At 38.9% G+C, this 18,165-nt stretch overlaps 1 protein-coding gene across 3 annotated transcripts in view; it reads right to left on the bottom strand.

The window, feature by feature from the left end:
* RNF130 (ring finger protein 130) overlaps positions 1 to 18,165 on the bottom strand; it is a 140,126-nt gene that overhangs the window by 87,452 nt on the left and 34,509 nt on the right. For all 3 annotated transcript variants that reach the window (XM_043466989.1, XM_043466990.1, XM_043466988.1), the window contains exon 2: positions 8,354 to 8,548. In XM_043466989.1, coding sequence (XP_043322924.1) covers positions 8,354 to 8,548 — 195 coding nt within the window. The remainder of the gene's footprint in view (positions 1 to 8,353; positions 8,549 to 18,165) is intronic.

The raw sequence follows: 18,165 nt of genomic DNA, 5'->3' as shown, positions 1-18,165 counted from the left end.
ACACGTAAGTGCTATCAGATGGTGCTTGTTTTTCTCTTTCTGACTTACTTTGCTTAGTATGATAATTTCTAGGTTCATCAATGTTGCTGCAAATGGCACTATTTCACTCTTTTATGGCTGAGTAATATTCCACTGTATTGGGTTGGCCAAAGAGTTCCTTTGGTTTTTAAGGAAAAATAAAAGATACATTTTTCATTTTCACTGAGAACTGTATTGAACAGTGTATTCACCGTTTTGTTCCACTACCTTCTGCCACTTTCCAGGCAACTTCAAAATTTCATTTTCCAAAACTTTTTATCTCTGAGCAAAGAACTGTTTCAGGTGGCTTTTATAATCCTCCAGGAAATCGAAATTTTTTTCCTATTAAGAGAATTTTGTAAAGACAGAAATAAATGGAAATCTGAAGGTTCAATGTCTGATAATTGTAGACTTTTTAATGATGGCCATTCTGACCCATGTGAGGTGGAACCTCATTACAGTTTTGCTTTGCATTTCTCTAATAATAAGTGATGATCAGCATCTTTTCATTTGCCTATTGGCCACCTGTTGTGTTTTCTTTGGAGAACTGTCTATTTAGGTATTCTGCCCATTTTTTGATTGGGTTGGTTGTTTTTCTGGTATTGAACTATATGCGCTGTTTGTATATTTTGGAAAATAAACCCCTGTCAGTTGTACCATTTGCAAATATCTTCTCCCAGTCCATAGGCTGTCTTTTCATTTTGCTTATGGCTTCCTTTGCTATGCAAAAGCTTGCAAATTTGATTAGGTAGAAGTTTTTGATTAAAAAAATTTTTTTTAATGAGTGGAGAAAGAAAAGTTAAGTCCACAGGCTTTCCAACCAGGGAAGATTTAAGTTGAGAAGAAAACTTATGATAGCTTTTACACCAAGAACCAGCACTCCAATGGCCTTACAATATGCTTTTTATGTTTCAAAACTTCTGAGAGCTCAGTGAACTGAAGAAAATGGATGGTGGCTGGTGTCAGTCAGGTTCCTCGCTTTTGGAGTGGGAGTTTACAGATAAGCACAGGGAGAAAATCACAGGGACCCATGCAATGCAATGGGTTAGAGCTGGAGACCTAAGTATGAACTCATTCTTGGCTTAATACAGACACAAATGGTTATATACAGAAACATTTAGTTATGTACATATACAGGTATTAGTATACACATATATATTTCCTTTGTCTGTCAACTGAGAAGGTCCAGAAACAATAAAACCTTAATAGTAACAAGTACATCTAATACCCAGAGCTTGATTTCTAGTATCATTTTCCAATAAATGGAAACTAGGGTTCCTTGGAGAAATGCTTGATTCTAGGAATAGGAAAGGAAATATACACAAGATGAACCTGGAGTATCTTACAGCACCAGAAAAGAAGAAAATGCTCAAAACACAAACAAAAAACCAACACTCATGGTAATGGAAACATGAAAAAGGACACAAGAGTCAACTGAAAGAACTCCCAATGGCCAAAGCTGGAATAATGTGAACAAAAAATGAGCCAAGTAATATTGTGTAATAATACAAAGTACAAAATAAACATCCATAAGTCCATTCTGATACATATAAATGACTGAATAAATCAACAGAAAAGAGACAAACCATCCGTATGGAACAATTCCAAGTAAATATGTAATACTTTACCCTAAGGAGGGGAAGCCTAACTCCCAACGCCTTAAGTGTGGGTTGTGCATAGTAACCTCCTAAAGAGTGTTGTATGGAAGAGGGAAAAGAGAAACATCATAGTGGAGAAGTCTGACAAACAGCCAGGTAGTCAAGGTCAGCACCAACAGTGATCACTCACATTGACAGAACATGACAGGTGATGAGAATGACACCTTACCCCTGTGGTCTTCCTCCCCAAACCCATATCCTCAGTCTAGTCATGCAGAAAAAGCAAACAAATCCCACTGAAGGGCATGCCACAAAATACCTGAACAGGAGTCCTAAAAAACTGTCATAGCCAAGAGAAGCCTAGCAGATATAATGACCAAAGTAATGTAATATCCTGGATGGGATCCTGGAACTCCAAAGGACATTAGATAAAAATTAAAGAAATTGGAATAAGATAGGAAGTGAAGTGAAAGTCACTCAGTTGTGTCCGACTCTTGTGACCCCATGGACTAGACTGTAGCCTCCCAGACTCCTCTGTCCATGGGATTCTCCAGGCCAGAATACTGGAGTGGGTAGCCCTTCCCTTCTCCAGGGGGTCTTCCAGACCCAGGGATCAAACCCAGGTCTCCCACATTGCAGGCAGATTCTTTACCAGCTGAGCCAACAGGGAAGCCCAAGGATAAGCCCAATGGAATAAAATATGGACTTTAGTTAATAACATACCAAGAGTTCCCCTGGTGGCTTAGTGGGTAAAGAACTTGCCTGCAGGAGACATAAGAGATATGGGTTTGATCCCTGGGTCAGGAAGATCCCCTGGAGAAGGGCAGGGCAACCCACTCCTGTATTCTTGCCTGGAGAATCCCATGGACAGATGAGCCTGGTGGGCTACAGTCCATGGGGTCACCAAGGATGGGACAGGACTGAAGTGACTTAACACACATGTGTGCATGCAATATACCAATATTGGTTCATTAATTGTTAATAATAACATACCAGTATTGGTTCATTAACTGCAACAAATTTACCATGATAATGTAAAATGTAATAATAAGAGAAACTGGGCACAGTATCTATGGGAATTATCTGTACTATCTTCGCAATTTTTCTGTGAATATAAATCTGTTTGAAAAGGTTTATTTTAAAGACTCATGCTGTAAAATGGAACTTATATGAAAAAAAAAAAAATGGTGACCAGAAAACAAAGAAACAACACTTTTAAAGTGCTGAAACCTAGAATTCCACATCTATGTCCTTAAGAAATGATGGCAGAGAAAGACAATTTAGGGTAAATAAATGATGAAAGAATTTGTCACAGCAGATCTGCACTGCAAGAAATGATTTAATAGATTATCTAGACTGAAAGGGAAATGACACTAGATGAAATCTGTGACTACACAAAGAAAAAAAGAACACCAGAAATGCAACATATGAGTAAATAATATAAAAGCCTATCACTTTTTCCTTCATCAGTTTTTCTGTTCCCATTATTCTCACCAACAAATGACTTCTCTTTATTCCTCCTCCAAAGGCTCTACAGACTTAAGAGTCTGGCCGTAAGTCTTACCAGGGCAGAAAAGCCCTCCAAGGGAGAGTCCGTCTACAAACTCTGGGGAAGGATTGTACACTGTTAAAAACATGGAGCGGTTCATCTGGCATTTAGTAGGCATGCGCCTGAGAGGCTGAACACTCAGTAAATACAAAGGACAGTTCTACAGAGCCAAGAATTATCCTGACTTGATACCCTACCTCCTGAAAAACCCAACTGAGGAGCACTGGAAGGTATCAGTTAATCTTTCCCAGCCCTCTAACTCATGGAGCAAGGCCGCACCATCCTCCTTAGCAGCTGTGCCTGTGGCACTAGCTCTGAGCTTGTCTCTATAAATACAGGTCATCATCATGTGAACACCTAACAAGTAAAAAACGCCTTCTGTCTTGTAACCTGTGAAACTGATTTCTAAGCCAGTATTCTAAACCCCATGCAGATCCTTTACATTATTTTAGCTTCCTCCTCTTCTACTGCTGGAGGGGAAAGAATAAGCACAAGCAAGATAAAATTGCAAGTCAAGTGATGAGTCCAATCAATTTACTCAGGATACTGAGCCTGCAGTGTCTGAATTCGGAATGCTAGAAGATAAATTGTCTTAAGTATCTGGCAGAGGAAGGGGCTCTCCACTTCCAGGGAAATAAAGGACAAGTTCAGAGTTTACAGGAATGTTTTAAAACAGAATCATCAGCAGTCATTTTTTAAAAGTTGTTCTTTTTCAAAAGCTACTGCCTACATATTACAGTTTCAGATTTTTCTTGATAATTATGAATTTCTGAAAAAAGTGTATGGATCATATGGAAGACACAGAAGAGGTATTTGCAAACTCAGGCCACAGAAACAATTAAGAGTCTATTTTCTGCTATAGTAGTATATTTAAAATGCAAACTCAATCTTTTCTGAAGTAATTAAATTCATATTCAATTACAACCTAAAAACTAAACAGTTAAAGCAACAGTATGACTATTATTTATTTTCTTGATGGGCTTTTAGAATAAAAAAATAGATTTACATTAAGTGGCCCAAATTATGGATATTTAAAGATGTTTTACAATGTATTTGTGATTTATCTTTACTTGTTTTCATAAGATGTGATTTTTTTCCTATTCACAGAGAGAATATTCTATTTTCTAGAGTAATTTTTTTCCATTCATTGCTAGATAATATAGAGCTATATACCTTTTTTAAAAAGAGAATATGATGCAGAAAAGGTGGAGAGCTATTTGATTGATTCTATTCAACCAGTTAAAGGAACACTAAGAAGCATTCGATACTGCTAATTGACATAAAGATAGAAAAGTAAATTACTTGGTTAAATATTTACCTAAATTACCTCATCTTCCTATTAGCAATGAAAAAATGCTCACAGATTCTTACAGACATACAAATAAAACTATAAAAGAGCTCTCTGATTTGACAACAATTTGACACAATTTATGACTGTTGAGCAATAAAGTCTATATTAATTTTTAAAAGACAGGAAAATAAATCCTTAACTTTTATACAAATGTGCATTATTTTAAACTATGCAAGTGCCCATAACTTCCCCTTTATACTACCACATATTTGTTAACTACATTACAAAGAACTTATTCTGCCAAGTAGAGGTAACAAATAAAACCACAAATTGAGCGGTCTTTCCTGTCAATGATGTCATGGACACTGTGCCAGAAAAGATGTCCTTCAGCCACCAGATGAAGGGCATTCATTAGAACAAACAGGAATAAGCTCTTGAAACATTGTCAACCAGGCAAGAAAATGAAATACTTAACAATGTGAAATTTTAAAATTAGTTATAAAATATATCCTTAAATGAAAAGAAAGCTTAACAAAGCTAACTATCTTCATGAAATCATTTCAACGCAGCACATACTTATTTTGTTCAAGATATTTTGCTAACCACTGCAGAAAATAAAAAGACACAAACTTTAACTTAAAGAAACCTGCAGCCTTCTCTCTACTGCCAGTCAAGCATACAAATGATGACAACAAAGAGCAAAAGGAGAGTACCGTCCAGAGACGCTATGAAGGCTGAAGGGGCCTCAGATAGTAAACTCACTGAGGGTGTGACCCAGAGGTCTTTTTATCAATTCTTACCAGTTCTTATTAGGTCATATTACACTGCACAGCACAAAGGTGCTTTCTCTCAAATGAAGGGTGGATAGTAGAATTGACATGTGAGCAGGGGAGGGCTAAAACATGGATCTCCCCCTTGAGATGTGGAACTACAGGCATATTACAGGTATCTCTGCAGGTACAGATACAGGGGGTATCTAGTTACTCTGACAGAAGGGTCCTTGAACCCTACACAGAAACAGGAAGAAAGGGCTCTGTGAAGGGAGAGAAGCAGTGCACATTAACGAGCCAGGAAGACAAGCGGCTCTCAGGGCACAGAGGCTGTTTATGTTGCTGTCCTCCACAGCAGGGGTTCATCACCTTCCACAGAAAGACGTAGAGACCAAAGAGGTCTTCCTGCACAGGAGGCAACGTGGCCTACATCACAGGGAGGAAGTCCGTCAAAAATCTGAGACGGAAACCTAGCCTTCTTATCTTTACCTATTTCTCAAAGCAAGATCTGTGGACCAGTGGCGTTAGTATCATGTATAAACTTATTAAAGATACAGAATCTCAGGTTATACTCCACACCTACTGAATCAAAATCTCCATTTTAACAAGATTCCCACAGGATACACATGTACATCAAAATTTGAAGAGTATTCCAGAGCATCTAGCTAGATATGACATTACTGGACCACAATGTTTGAGATCTTTAATGGTATCAGACGGTACTAAATTTCTCTCTGAAGTACTGTTATCAATTTACTGTCTCACATTCTTCTTTCTAATTTTCTGTGTATCATAAAGCCGTATGTTTTGCAATATAAAGCCATTTCTTATTGCTCTTATATTACATTTGCCTTACAAAATTGCCTCTTATATATCCTAAGAATATATCCTCAAACTCTATCCCTAATTTTCCTTATTTGTGTTATCAGCTAAAATGTAATAAAAGAGTTACATGGTCAAATAAATTTGGGAAACTGCAGGTTAATCAATTAAAACAAGTCTTTAAGACTTCTCAGAGACTTCAGTATGTTTATTAGGAGCTTCTAAAATTGGAATATTTTTCAAGCATTTTCTAAAACTTATTGCATCATTTACCTTTTTTCCTCCATGGGTCATCTATGAAGCATTTCTGGATACTCTTAACATTTCAAGGAACACAGATGGAAAATTCATATTAATTTAGAAAGAATTCTCTCCTTTTTTAACAAAAATCATTGGGGGAAAAAAAAAACCAAACTTGAGTCCCTCTCTTATAATCCCCAGATCTTTACATACTTAAAAGACTCTCATCCTCACTACTTCTCTAGTGGTTTTGTGTATGTAAAATAACATCACAGAAAAAGAAAAATACATTCTGCTCAGTTGAATTTCTCTCTATCCATTTTCCTTTGTGTTTTCAGTAAGAAGAAATTATAGCAAGGAACGATTAGGTCCAAAATTTTGAATAGTTTTTTCTTCCCTCTATTACAGCTGATGAGAGCAAACTGGCATCTGCTCTGAGACGTAGGCAGAAAAACCACTGTCTTTTTTTTCTTTTTTTTTTTGAGGATAACTGATTTACAATGCTGTGTTAGTGATCTCTGGTAGTGAAAATCACACATTCTATTTTATTTATACTTTCCTTTAAAAGTTTCAGTTTTTCCACAATGAGCACAAATTACTTTTGGACAAAGAAAAAACATATATTTTAATTCTAAAATGCTTAAATTTGAAGGGAAGAAAACAAGTTAGAGCAATAAAATTTAAATTAATCTGCATTATTCTATCAAGATATACACAAAAGTATCAATGATCTTAAGTTAGGGTGAGGTCTTTGCAAGATAACTGTCTAAAATTGATAATGCAAATATTAATTATATGATTAAAGAGTTAATTCTTTAAATAAGTCATTGATCTTTAACATTTCTTATAAATGCAGAATTAAAAGTTTATCTAGGTTTCAACTAGTTGTAAGAGATTAGTAAACTGAAAGGTAAACACCAAAAAACCTGTGTCTAAGCCTCTCTTCTGCTGGCCCTTGCTTGCTTCAATCTCTTGGTCTGTAAGTGGGAGGGTACCTATAACATACACGGTCATGATGAGGACTGTCTAAGAAAATACATAAAAAAGGGACTCCTCTACATCATGTCATCAGAGAAATACAAATTAAAACAACCTATTACAGGGACCAAAAAGAAAAACACAAAAGCTGACAGCACTAAACGCTGGTGAGGATGTGGAGGAACAGGAACTTCCCTTCACTGCTGCTGGGAATCTATGAAGCGGTACAGCCACCATCCTGACTGTACAACTTAGCAATCAGGCTCCTTAGTATTTATCCAAGGGAACTGAAAACTTATGTCCACACGAAAACCTGCACATATATGTTTATGGTGGCTTCACTCATAACTGCTCAAACATGGAAGCCACCAAGATGTCCTTCAGTAAGTGACTTGATAAATAAACTGTGGAACATCCAGACATTGGAATATTCAGCACTCAAAAATGATGAGCTATCAAGTCATGAAAAGACATGGAGGAAACCTAAATGCATACAACTAAGTGAAAAAAGCCAGTCTGAAAAATGTCCAGATTCTGCTGAGAACCTAAAATTGCTTTAAAAAATAAAGTCTAATAAAAACCAAAAAACTCACTGCCACACAGTGCCTGCCATATATATAGCAGTGCTCAATAAATTGCACCATTGTTATTAAAACAAGTACATTAGAAATATCCTGTTTCCACAAAAATGAAGAAATATGGTTACTACTGTAATTAAAGTAATTATTAAGTTAGTTTCAACATTCATTTTGATAAGATAAAAGGCATGACATAATTTGCATGAATGATTCTAAATCTAAGATATTATTTTTCAAAGTTATCAGTGAAATGTAAAATGACTAAGGATTCAGTCACAGTCAGTTCCTTAATAAGTGCAAGTTTCACAGTGTTTTACTGCTATTATGTAAGAAAAAGTTCAACTAAAAGAAAAAAAAATGCATCTCAGCAAACAAATGGCAATACCAAAGAAAAATATAATCCTAGAATTAGGTTGGAAATGATATGGTTTCAGCAAGAGGTAGAATGTCTTCCTATAAAGCAATATGTCAGAGGGAAGACAAAATCTACGACTTCCTTTTTTGTTTACCTGGATGAGTCATGGTGACTGGCTCCTCTTTGGATTTATTATTGTAGATGACGACAGCAACTGCATTGTGGAAAGCAGCCCGTGATATTTTCTCTTTAAAGGTGCAATTTCCCCTCTGCAGCAAGGCAATCCACTGTTTGATGTTAGGAGGGACAAAGAACCGTGTTTGAGGATCACAGCCCAGATGATCAGCAACTAGACAGATGAGAAGGGAAAAAACAACAACCAGAGACATTAACTTTTTCCTCAAGGAAATAAAATCAATCAAATCTTCCTCAAAGTGCTTAACTATTCTCTGGATACCATAGCACTTCAAGCAGCTTGCTGCCAGTAGAGCTATAAATACATCCACAAAGGACAATGCAACGAATCCAAGTCCGTATCCGTACAGGGAGAGAGATGCTCCATTAAAACGTTAACCTGTAAAGGAAATTAGAAGGGAAAGGCTCTGTTTAACTCACAGATAGACAAAATATAAAAGACTGATCATATCTAACATAGGCTGGTGAAGAGAGCAGGAAGATATGACAGACAGAACCCTCAGCAATCCAAGGGATGAATCCACCCTGACTTCTGTTCATTCACTGCAGCTCAGGGCAGCTGCTCAGTCCTGTCTGACTCTGCCATCCCACGAACTGCAGCACACCAGGCTTCCCTGTCCATCACCAACTCCCGGAGCTTGCTCAAACTCACGTCCATCAAGCTGGTGATGCCATCCAACCATCTAATCCTCTGTTGTCCCCTTCTCCTCCTGCCTTCAATCTTTCCCAGCATCAGGGTCTTGTCCAATAAGTCAGTTCTTCGCATCAGGTGGCCAAACTATCAAGAGTTTCAGCTTCAGCATCAGTCCTTCCAATGAATATTCAGGACTGATTTCCTTTTGGATGGACTGGTTTGATCTCCTTGCAGTCCAAGGGACTCAAGAGTCTTCTCCAACACCACAGTTCAAAAGCATCAATTCTTTGGTGCTCAGCTTTCTTTACAGTCCAAGTCTCACATTCATACATGACTACTGGAAAAACCATAGCTTTGACTAGATGAACCTTTGTCAGCCAAGTAATGTCTCTGCTTTTTAATATGCTGTCTAGGTTGGTCACAACTTTTCTTTCAAGGAGCAAGCATCTTTTAACTTCATGCTGCAGTCACCATCTGCAGTGATTCTGGAGCCCCCAAAAATAAAGTCTCTCACTGTTTCCATTGCTTCCCCATCTATTTGCCATGAAGTGATGGGACCAGATGCCATGATCTTAGTTTTCTGAATGTTGAGTTTTAAGCCAACTTTTTCACTTTCCTCTTTGACTTTAATCAAGAGGCTCTGTAGTTCCTCTTTACTTTCTGCCATAAGGGTGGTGTCATCTGCATATCTGAGGTTATTGGTATTTCTCCCGGCAATCTTGATTCCAGCCTGTGCTTCATCCAGCCCAGCATTTCGCATGATGTACGCTGCATGTAAGTTAAATAAGCATGGTGACAATATACAGCCTTGACCTACTCCTTTCCCAATTTGGAACCAGTCTGTTGTTCTGTGTCTGGTTCTAACTGTTGCTTCCTGACCTGCATACAAATTTCTCAAGAGGCAGGTCAGGTGGTCTGGTATTCCCATCTCTTTCAGAATTTTCCACAGTTTGTTGTGATCCACACAGTCAAAGGCTTTGGAATAGTCAACAAAGCAGAAGTAGATGTTTTTCTGCAATTCTCTTGCTTTTTTGATGATCCAGTGGATGTTGGCAACTCGATCTCTGGTTCCTCTGCCTTTTCTAAATCCAGCTTGAACAGCTGGAAGTTCACGGTTCACATACTGCTGAAGCCTGGCTTGGAGAATTTTGAGTATTACTTTGCTAGTGTGTGAGATGAGTGCAAGTAGTGCAAGTGCAGTGGTCTGAGCATTCGTTGGCATTGCCTTTCTTTGGGACTGAAATGAAATCAGACCTTTTCCAGTCCTGTGGCCACTGCTGAGTTTTCCAAATTTGCTGCCATATTGAGTGCAGCACTTTCACAGCATATCTTTTAGGATTTGAAATAGCTCAACTGGAATTCTATCACCTCCACTAGCTTTGTTCGTAGTGATGCTTCCTAAGGCCCATTTGACTTCACATTCCAGGACATCTGGCTCTAGGTGAGTCCATGCACAGTCCATGGAATTCTCCAGGCCAGAATACTGGAGTGGGTAGCCTTTCCCTTCTCCTTGGGATCTTCCCAACCCAGGGATTGAGCCCAGGTCTCTTGCACTGCAGGAGAATTCTTTACTAGCTGAGCCACAAGGGAAGCCTGAGAATATTGGAGTGGGTAGCCTATCCCTTCTCCAGCAGATCCTCCCAACCCAGGAATGGAACCAGGGTCTCCTGCATTGCAGGAGGATTCTTTACCAACTGAACTATCCAGGAAAATGACATGAAACTAGAATAAATATTCCTCTAATTTATGTGCTGTGTTAAGCTGCTTCAGTTGTGTCCAACTCTGCGTGACCCTACGTACTGTAGCTGCCAGGTTCTTCGGTCCATGGGGTTATCCAGGGAAGAATATTGGAGTGGGTTGCCAGGCCCTTCTCCAGGGGATCTTTTCCACCCAGGGATCGAACCACGTCATCTGTGGCTCCCACATCGTAGGTGGATTCTCTACTGCTGAGTCACCAGGGAAGCCTCATCTAATTTATATTTATGGGCAAATATTTCTCTACAGTGTCACATTAGGATACATATATTAGCTTATTATATCCACTTGTCTAACAAGATACACAAAGACACTGAAACTATCCACTGGGACAATAAATTACATGGTCATTGTCCTAGATTTGGAGGGAAGTTTTTTCAAGTATATTTAAATTTGTCAGGGGAAGTTGATCAATTTTTGATTCTGCAAACATGAGAATCATACCTCTGGCACTCTGCATATCTTAAAAAGCTGTCCCTGGCTGTTCTTTCCATTCCTATCCTCACTTTTATAACAGATTAAAATGAAAAGGGAAGGGCAGTTCAGAAGGAGGAAGAAAGTCACAAATGTTTATTCTGAAGACTGCAGATATGCAGTGCCCGAGAACGGTGTGCCCTAGCCTTCCTGGAATTGGTCACTGCCAGTACTTTGAGGGCTGAGAGGGAGGGATGGAGAGGAGCATAGCACAAATGGGTAACACTAGAAGGAAATAAATAATGAAAAATTAAACATTAAACAAATGAGGTGTACAATAAGACAACACCAGGGGGGAAATGTTTGCTCTCTATACCCCGGAAGCACACTGCTTAGCAAAAGAAATGAAATGTTCGCACTACTTAGAGAAAACGTAAAATGCAGGGATGTCACTAACTTCAGAGAAATGCTACATCTATCATTCCCTCTTAAATAATAGCTCTCCCTAAATTCTTTTATTATCTTGGTGATGAATACCAACGAGAGCTCATTTGCTACTACAGATCTCCTAATACACAGTTAAGTGGGAGACAGATGATTACACAATTTGTCGTGATTGACACTGTTGACAACTATGACTCACCTTTTCCTGAAACAGTTTCTACACTCTGAAACTTAAGTCCTTTCTCAGTCAAACAGAGAGAAAAAAAGTTTATGTCATGATTTTGTGTGTCTAAGTTGCTCAGTCGTGTCTGACTCTTTGTGACCTCATGAACTATAGCCCACCAGGCTCCTCTATCCATATGTCCATAAGATTCTCCAGGCAAGAATACTGGAGTGAGTTGCTGTTTCCTTTTCCGGGGGATCTTCCCGACCTAGGTCTCCTGCATTGCAGGAAATATTTTTACAGTCTGAGCCACCAGGGAAGCCCTATGTCATGATTTTAATAGTCAACTTTTGAAAGACACAAAAAATCATGAAAGTCTGAAATTCTGAAACAGACATTACTTAATGTCTGTTTCATAGATAGTTATCATGCTTAAAAATATAAGCATTTAGTCAATGTGTTATGATAACCTCACTGTCTTGGGAAATTTTTCAAGAATGCCTAGAGATCTGTATGCTTGTCTTCTATGAAACACGGGGATTTTCTATACAGATGTGTGTGAAGTCTATCCACAACCCAGTAGCACACCTCCACCCCATTTCCCTAGCTTCTAATAGCTACCACTTCCATTTCATTCTTTCTCCCTGATGCTTTGACAGTATCGTTGTCCACTTAGAACAGCAGTTCTCTAACAAGTCACAAAGTCTAAGACTGAAAAGACACCCCAAGGGGTACAACAAAAGAGCAAAATTTATGAAACACACTGAAGGAAAACTTAAAAACCCTCTTAAGGAATCCCCACCCACTCAGATTCTATGAACAACTCCATCATCAATACAAATGCCAACAACAGACTGTATGTGGAAAAGAAGCTTCCTGTTCCCTCAGGAACAGGAATATTAACTTAAATGCTCAGTAACATACTAAGTCAATAATGATTTATCCAAATCATTATTCACAATAGGTCTTTGAAAAGCTTTATATCAATGAAAACATTAATAAGAAATTCACGTTCTCATTTAACAACTTTGTCTGCGCTTGGCTGCACAGGGCCTCTGCTGCCGGGGTGCTCGGACGTTCTCAAATTCAGAGAGTGTGGGCTTCTCTCTCCAGTGGCCCCCCTGGTTGCAGAGCATAGGCTCTAGTAGTTGTAGCATGCAGGCTCTAACTGCCCCTCGACAAGTAGGATCTTCCTGAACCAGGGATCAAACCCACGTCCTCTGCATTGCCAGGGGGATTCTTAACCACTGGACCACCAGTGAAGTGAAAGTTGCTCAGTCATGTCCAGCTCTTTGCGACCCCATGGACTATACAGTCCATCGAATTCTCCAGGCCAGAATACCGGAGTAGGTAGCCTTCCCCTTCTCTGGGGATCTTCCCAACCCACGGATCAAACCCAGGTCTCCCGCTTTGCAGGCAGATTCTTTACCAGCTGGGCCACCAGGGAAGTCCCCAAATTCAAGTTCTTGTTCAAGGAAGTAGTCACCATTATTCAGAAAAAGAAAATAAGGAATTTTTACAATCACTTAGTACCATAGTATGCTTATTATATCTATGCTTGGCTTTAATTAATAAATAACTTGAACAATAAAAATAATGTCAACAGCTCTACAACACAACTTCTCAAGAGGACTGATGACTGACTGGCACTACTCCAGAATTTAATCCCAGTTGTTTATACTTGAAGTAATTTATTAAGTAAAGACAAGCAGTAGTATGGCATAAAATATCTATGAACCATTAAATTTATTTCCACTAAAAGTCATAATGAAAATGTGAAATTATAGGTGATACAAAATGTGAAAGTATTTTACAATTTTATTTGCCCAGTATATCTCAGTAAATCTGGAAAAAAATTTTACATTATTGAGAAACTTAACTTCAATTTTTTTTCTGTATGGCCTTTCCTGTTGAGTCCAGAAATAGTTATGAGACTAATTATTCCTTAAGAAGAACCAAACAATTCTGGACAGGAACTCACTTCAACGAATATTAACTTAAATGCTCAGTAACATACTAAATACCAGAGAGAAATACAACAGAACCAAACACCTTGGTCTTTAATGTTAAAGCACCACTAAATGGATTGAAGATGCATGCCTGGCACAGAAATTAAATATCAATGAAGTAGTTAAAAATGCCAACGCAGAGAGCTTAGAAATTTAGGAAAGGAAAAGAGCAACATAATGGTCTAAGTCTAGTGGAAGTTGGAAGCTAAAACACTTGAAAATTGTTCAAGCAGAAAGGGGAGGGGCACAAGCGTCTAGGATAAACACACAGAACAAAGACTAAGAGTGTCTCTTAAACTGCTTGTGAAAATCAAACAAATTTATTTTTGGTTGCTCTGGGTCTTCGTTGCTGGTGTGCACGGGAGCACAAGTTGAGCACAAATTCTCTCAAACTGCGGAGAGCAGGGGTTACTCTAGTATCTGCCCTTCAACAATATACTGAAGGGCAAATATTAAATATTTGAATATTTAAAGTAGGCTGTGAGTAGATAAGTAAATAAATACTCTCTTCCCCACCTCAGAGCAGCCTAAAGTTCTCCACGTTGATTAGTTTCTTAAAATTGCAAACACCCCATCTGCCAAGTAATGATACCCACATTGTTGCGTGGGTGATGCTTCCTCCTGCGTCCTGAGAACTTGCAAGAGCCATGTGGGCCTAGGGATGGGCAGCTGCTGGAATCCTTAGGCACACAGCGCAGGTGCCCGGAGAGACTCCAGCTTCCAGAGAATGCATGTCTTGTGTCCTCCACCTTAAAGGCCAATCCCACTACTCCTTTGCTGACCACCTTCTAAGCCTCAGAGCTGTGGTAAAATATCTTCTCTGAAAAGCCTTCCCAATTTCCTAAGGCTGAAGTGGGTGTTTTATTCATGTTCCCATGGTACCCTGAGATTCCATTTATTTTAGCATTTATCACACTTTACCAGAAATGGACTATTCATTCTGAGTCTCTCCTGGAACGTGAGATCTAGCATCTCCTCCAATATCTCTGGCATACACTTAACTCACGTGATGAAGGGAGCAAGAGAGTGACGACAGAGGGAGATTAAGCAAGACCTGATATAAAGAAAAAGCTTGTGCCAATACCACTCTGTTTCATGTGGTAATGTTCTGACAGGCGTAATATTCTATCAGCTGTTTTCTATAAAATAAGTAAAAATAAAAATGGACCTAACTAGTTACCCTAAATTTAATGTTTCCATTTTCACATTAGATTGTAATTTCTTTAATCTTTAGATTTTTTACTTCTTGTCTTTATTTTCAATGTTGAATTTAATTTTATGATTCAAACAAAAAAAATAAAATTCTTTACTTTTGTTCCCAACTTTAAAAAAAACTGAAGTATAATTATTTATAATGTTGGATTAGTTTCAGATGTACAGCAAAGTGATTCAGTTAGATATATGTGTGAGTGGGTGTGTGTGTGTATATATATATACATATATATGTATATACATATGAATTATGTATATATACATGAATATATACACATATACATATATTCTTCTACAGAGTATTTTCCATTATTGGTTATTATAATGTGTGGTGCAGGAGCGGCGGCAGCGCGGCACAGCGGCAGAGAGGAGCTACCCCACGCCCAAGGTCAGGAGCGGCAGAGAGGAGCTACCCCACGTCCAAGGTCAGGAGCAGCAGCTGCGCTTTGCTGGAGCAGCCGTGAAGAGATCCTTCATGTCCAAGGTAAGAAAAACCCAAGTAAGATGGTAGGCGCTGAGAGAGGGCGTCAGAGGGCAGACAGACTGAAACCACAATCACAGACAACTAGCCAATCTGATCACATGGACCACAGTCCTGTCTAACTCAATGAAACTAAGGCATGCCATGTGGGGCCACCAGAGATGGACGGGTCATGGTGGAGAGGTCTGACAGAATGTGGTCCACTGGAAAAGGGAATGGCAAACCACTTCAGTATTCTTGCCTTGAGAACCCCATGAACAGTATGAAAAGGCAAAAAGATAGGACACTGAAAGATGAACGTCCCAGGTCGGTAGGTAACCAATGTGCTACTGGAGATTAGTGGAGAAATAACTCCAGAAAGAATGAAGGGATGAGTATTAAAGTAACCAAAAAATCAAGAAAAAAGGGGAGAGAGAAACAACAAAAAAGATGGATCAAACAGAAAATCAATGATAAAGCAGTATATCTAAGTCCATGCAAAGTAATCTGTAACAACAAGCAGCTAATTTTCTGGGGTCCATGATGAAGGGAGGGACGGATAGCATAGGGCAAAAGAACCTTTGAGGGATGGTGGAAAGATTCATTACCTTGATTGTGATGATAGTATCACAGGTATACACATATGATAAGACTGATCAAATCATAGGCTTTAAATATGTGCAGTATATTGTACCTCAAATCACAAATAAAAGGCAAATGTCATACCTAAAAAAAAAAAAAAGTTTCTTAATATGGTTGTACTTCAATATACTTGGTTGATTTAGGTTGCAAAAAAAATAAATAAATAAAATAAAATAAAAAAAAAGAATGAAAGGATGGAGCCAAAGCAAAAACAACACCCAGTTGTGGATGTGACTGGTGATAGAAGCAAAGAAGGTCTGACGCTATATAGACCAATTCTGCATAGGAACCTGGAATGTTAGGTCCATGAATCAAGACAAACTGGAAGTGGTCAAACAGGAGATGACAAGAGCAAACGTTGACATTCTAGGAATCAGTAAACTAAAATGGACTGGAATGGGTGAATTTAACTCAGATGACCATTGTAACTACTACTGTGGGCAGTAATCTCTTAGAAGAAATGGAGTAGCCATCATAGTCAACAAAAGAGTCCGAAATGCAGTACTTGGATGCAGTCTCAAAAACGACAGAATGATCTCCGTTCGTTTCCAAGGCAAACCATTCAATATCACAGTAATCCAAGTAATGCCCCGACCAGTACTGCTGAAGAAGCTGAACGGTTCTATGAAGACCTACAAGAACTTTTAGAACTAACACCCAAAAAAGATGTCCTTTTCATTATAGGGGACAGGAATGCAAAAACAGAAAGTCAAGAAACACCTGGAGTAACAGGAAAATTTGGCCTTGGAGTACAGAATGAAGCAGGGCAAAGGGTAATAGAGTTTTGCAAAGAGAACGCACTGGTCATGGCAAACACCCTCTTCTAACAACACAAGGGAAGACTCTACACATGGACATCACCAGATGGTCGACACCAAAATCAGACTGATTATATTCTTTGCAGCCAAAGATGGAGAAGCTCTATACAGACAGCAAAAACAAGGCCAGGAGCTGACTGTGGCTCAGATCATTAACTCCTTATTGCCAAATTCAGACTTAAACTGAACAGAGTAGGGAAAACCACTAGATCATTCAGGTATGACCTAAATCAAATCCCTTATGATTATACAGTGGAAGTGAGAAATAGATTTAAGGGACCAGATCTGACAGACAGAGTGCCTGAAGAACTATGGACAGAGGTTCGTGACACTGTACATGAGACAGGCGTCAAGACCATCCCTAAGAAAAAGAAATGCAAAAAAGCAAAATGGCTGTCTGAGGAGGCCTTACAAATAGCTGTGAAAAGAAGAGAAGCAAAAAGCAAAGGAGAAAGGGAAAGATATACCCATCTGAATGCAGAGTTCCAAAGAATAGCAAGGAGAGATGAGAAAGCCTTCCTCAGTGATCAATGCAAAGAAATAGAGGAAAACAATGGAATGGGAAAGACTAGAAATCTCTTCAAGAAAATTAGAGATATCAAAGGAACATTTCATGCAAAGATGGGCTCACTAAAAGACAGAAATGGTATGGACCTGACAGAAGCAGAAGATATTAAGAAGAGGGTGGCAAGAATACACAGAAAAACTGTACAAAAAGGACCTTCACAACCCAGATAATCACCATGGTGTGATCACTCACCTAGAGCCAGACATCCTGGAATGTGAAGTCAAGTGGGCCTTAGAAAGCATCACTACGAACAAAGCTAGTGGAGGTGATGGAATTCCAGTTGAGCTATTTCAAATCCTTAAGTGATGCTGTGAAAGTGCTGCCCTCAATATGCCAGCAAATTTGGAAAACTCAGCAGTGGCCGCAGGACTGGAAAAGGTCAGTTTTCATTCCATTCCCAAAGAAAGGCAATGCCAAAGAATGCTCAAACTACTGCACAATTGCACTCATCTCACACGCTAGTAAAGTGATGCTTAAAATTCTCCAAGCCAGGCTTCAGCAATACGTGAACCATGAACTTCCAGATGTTCAAGCTGGTTTTAGAAAGGCAGAGGAACCAGAGATCAAATTGCCAACGTCTGCTGGATCATCGAAAAAGCAAGAGAGTTCAGAAAAACATCCATTTCTGCTTTATTGACTATGCCAAAGCCTT

The sequence above is a fragment of the Cervus canadensis genome, chromosome 4 (assembly GCF_019320065.1).
Source record: "Cervus canadensis isolate Bull #8, Minnesota chromosome 4, ASM1932006v1, whole genome shotgun sequence".
Lineage (NCBI taxonomy): Eukaryota > Metazoa > Chordata > Mammalia > Artiodactyla > Cervidae > Cervus > Cervus canadensis.
The sequence above is the reverse complement of the archived record's forward strand: the minus strand, read 5'-3'. Positions and strand labels throughout refer to the sequence as shown.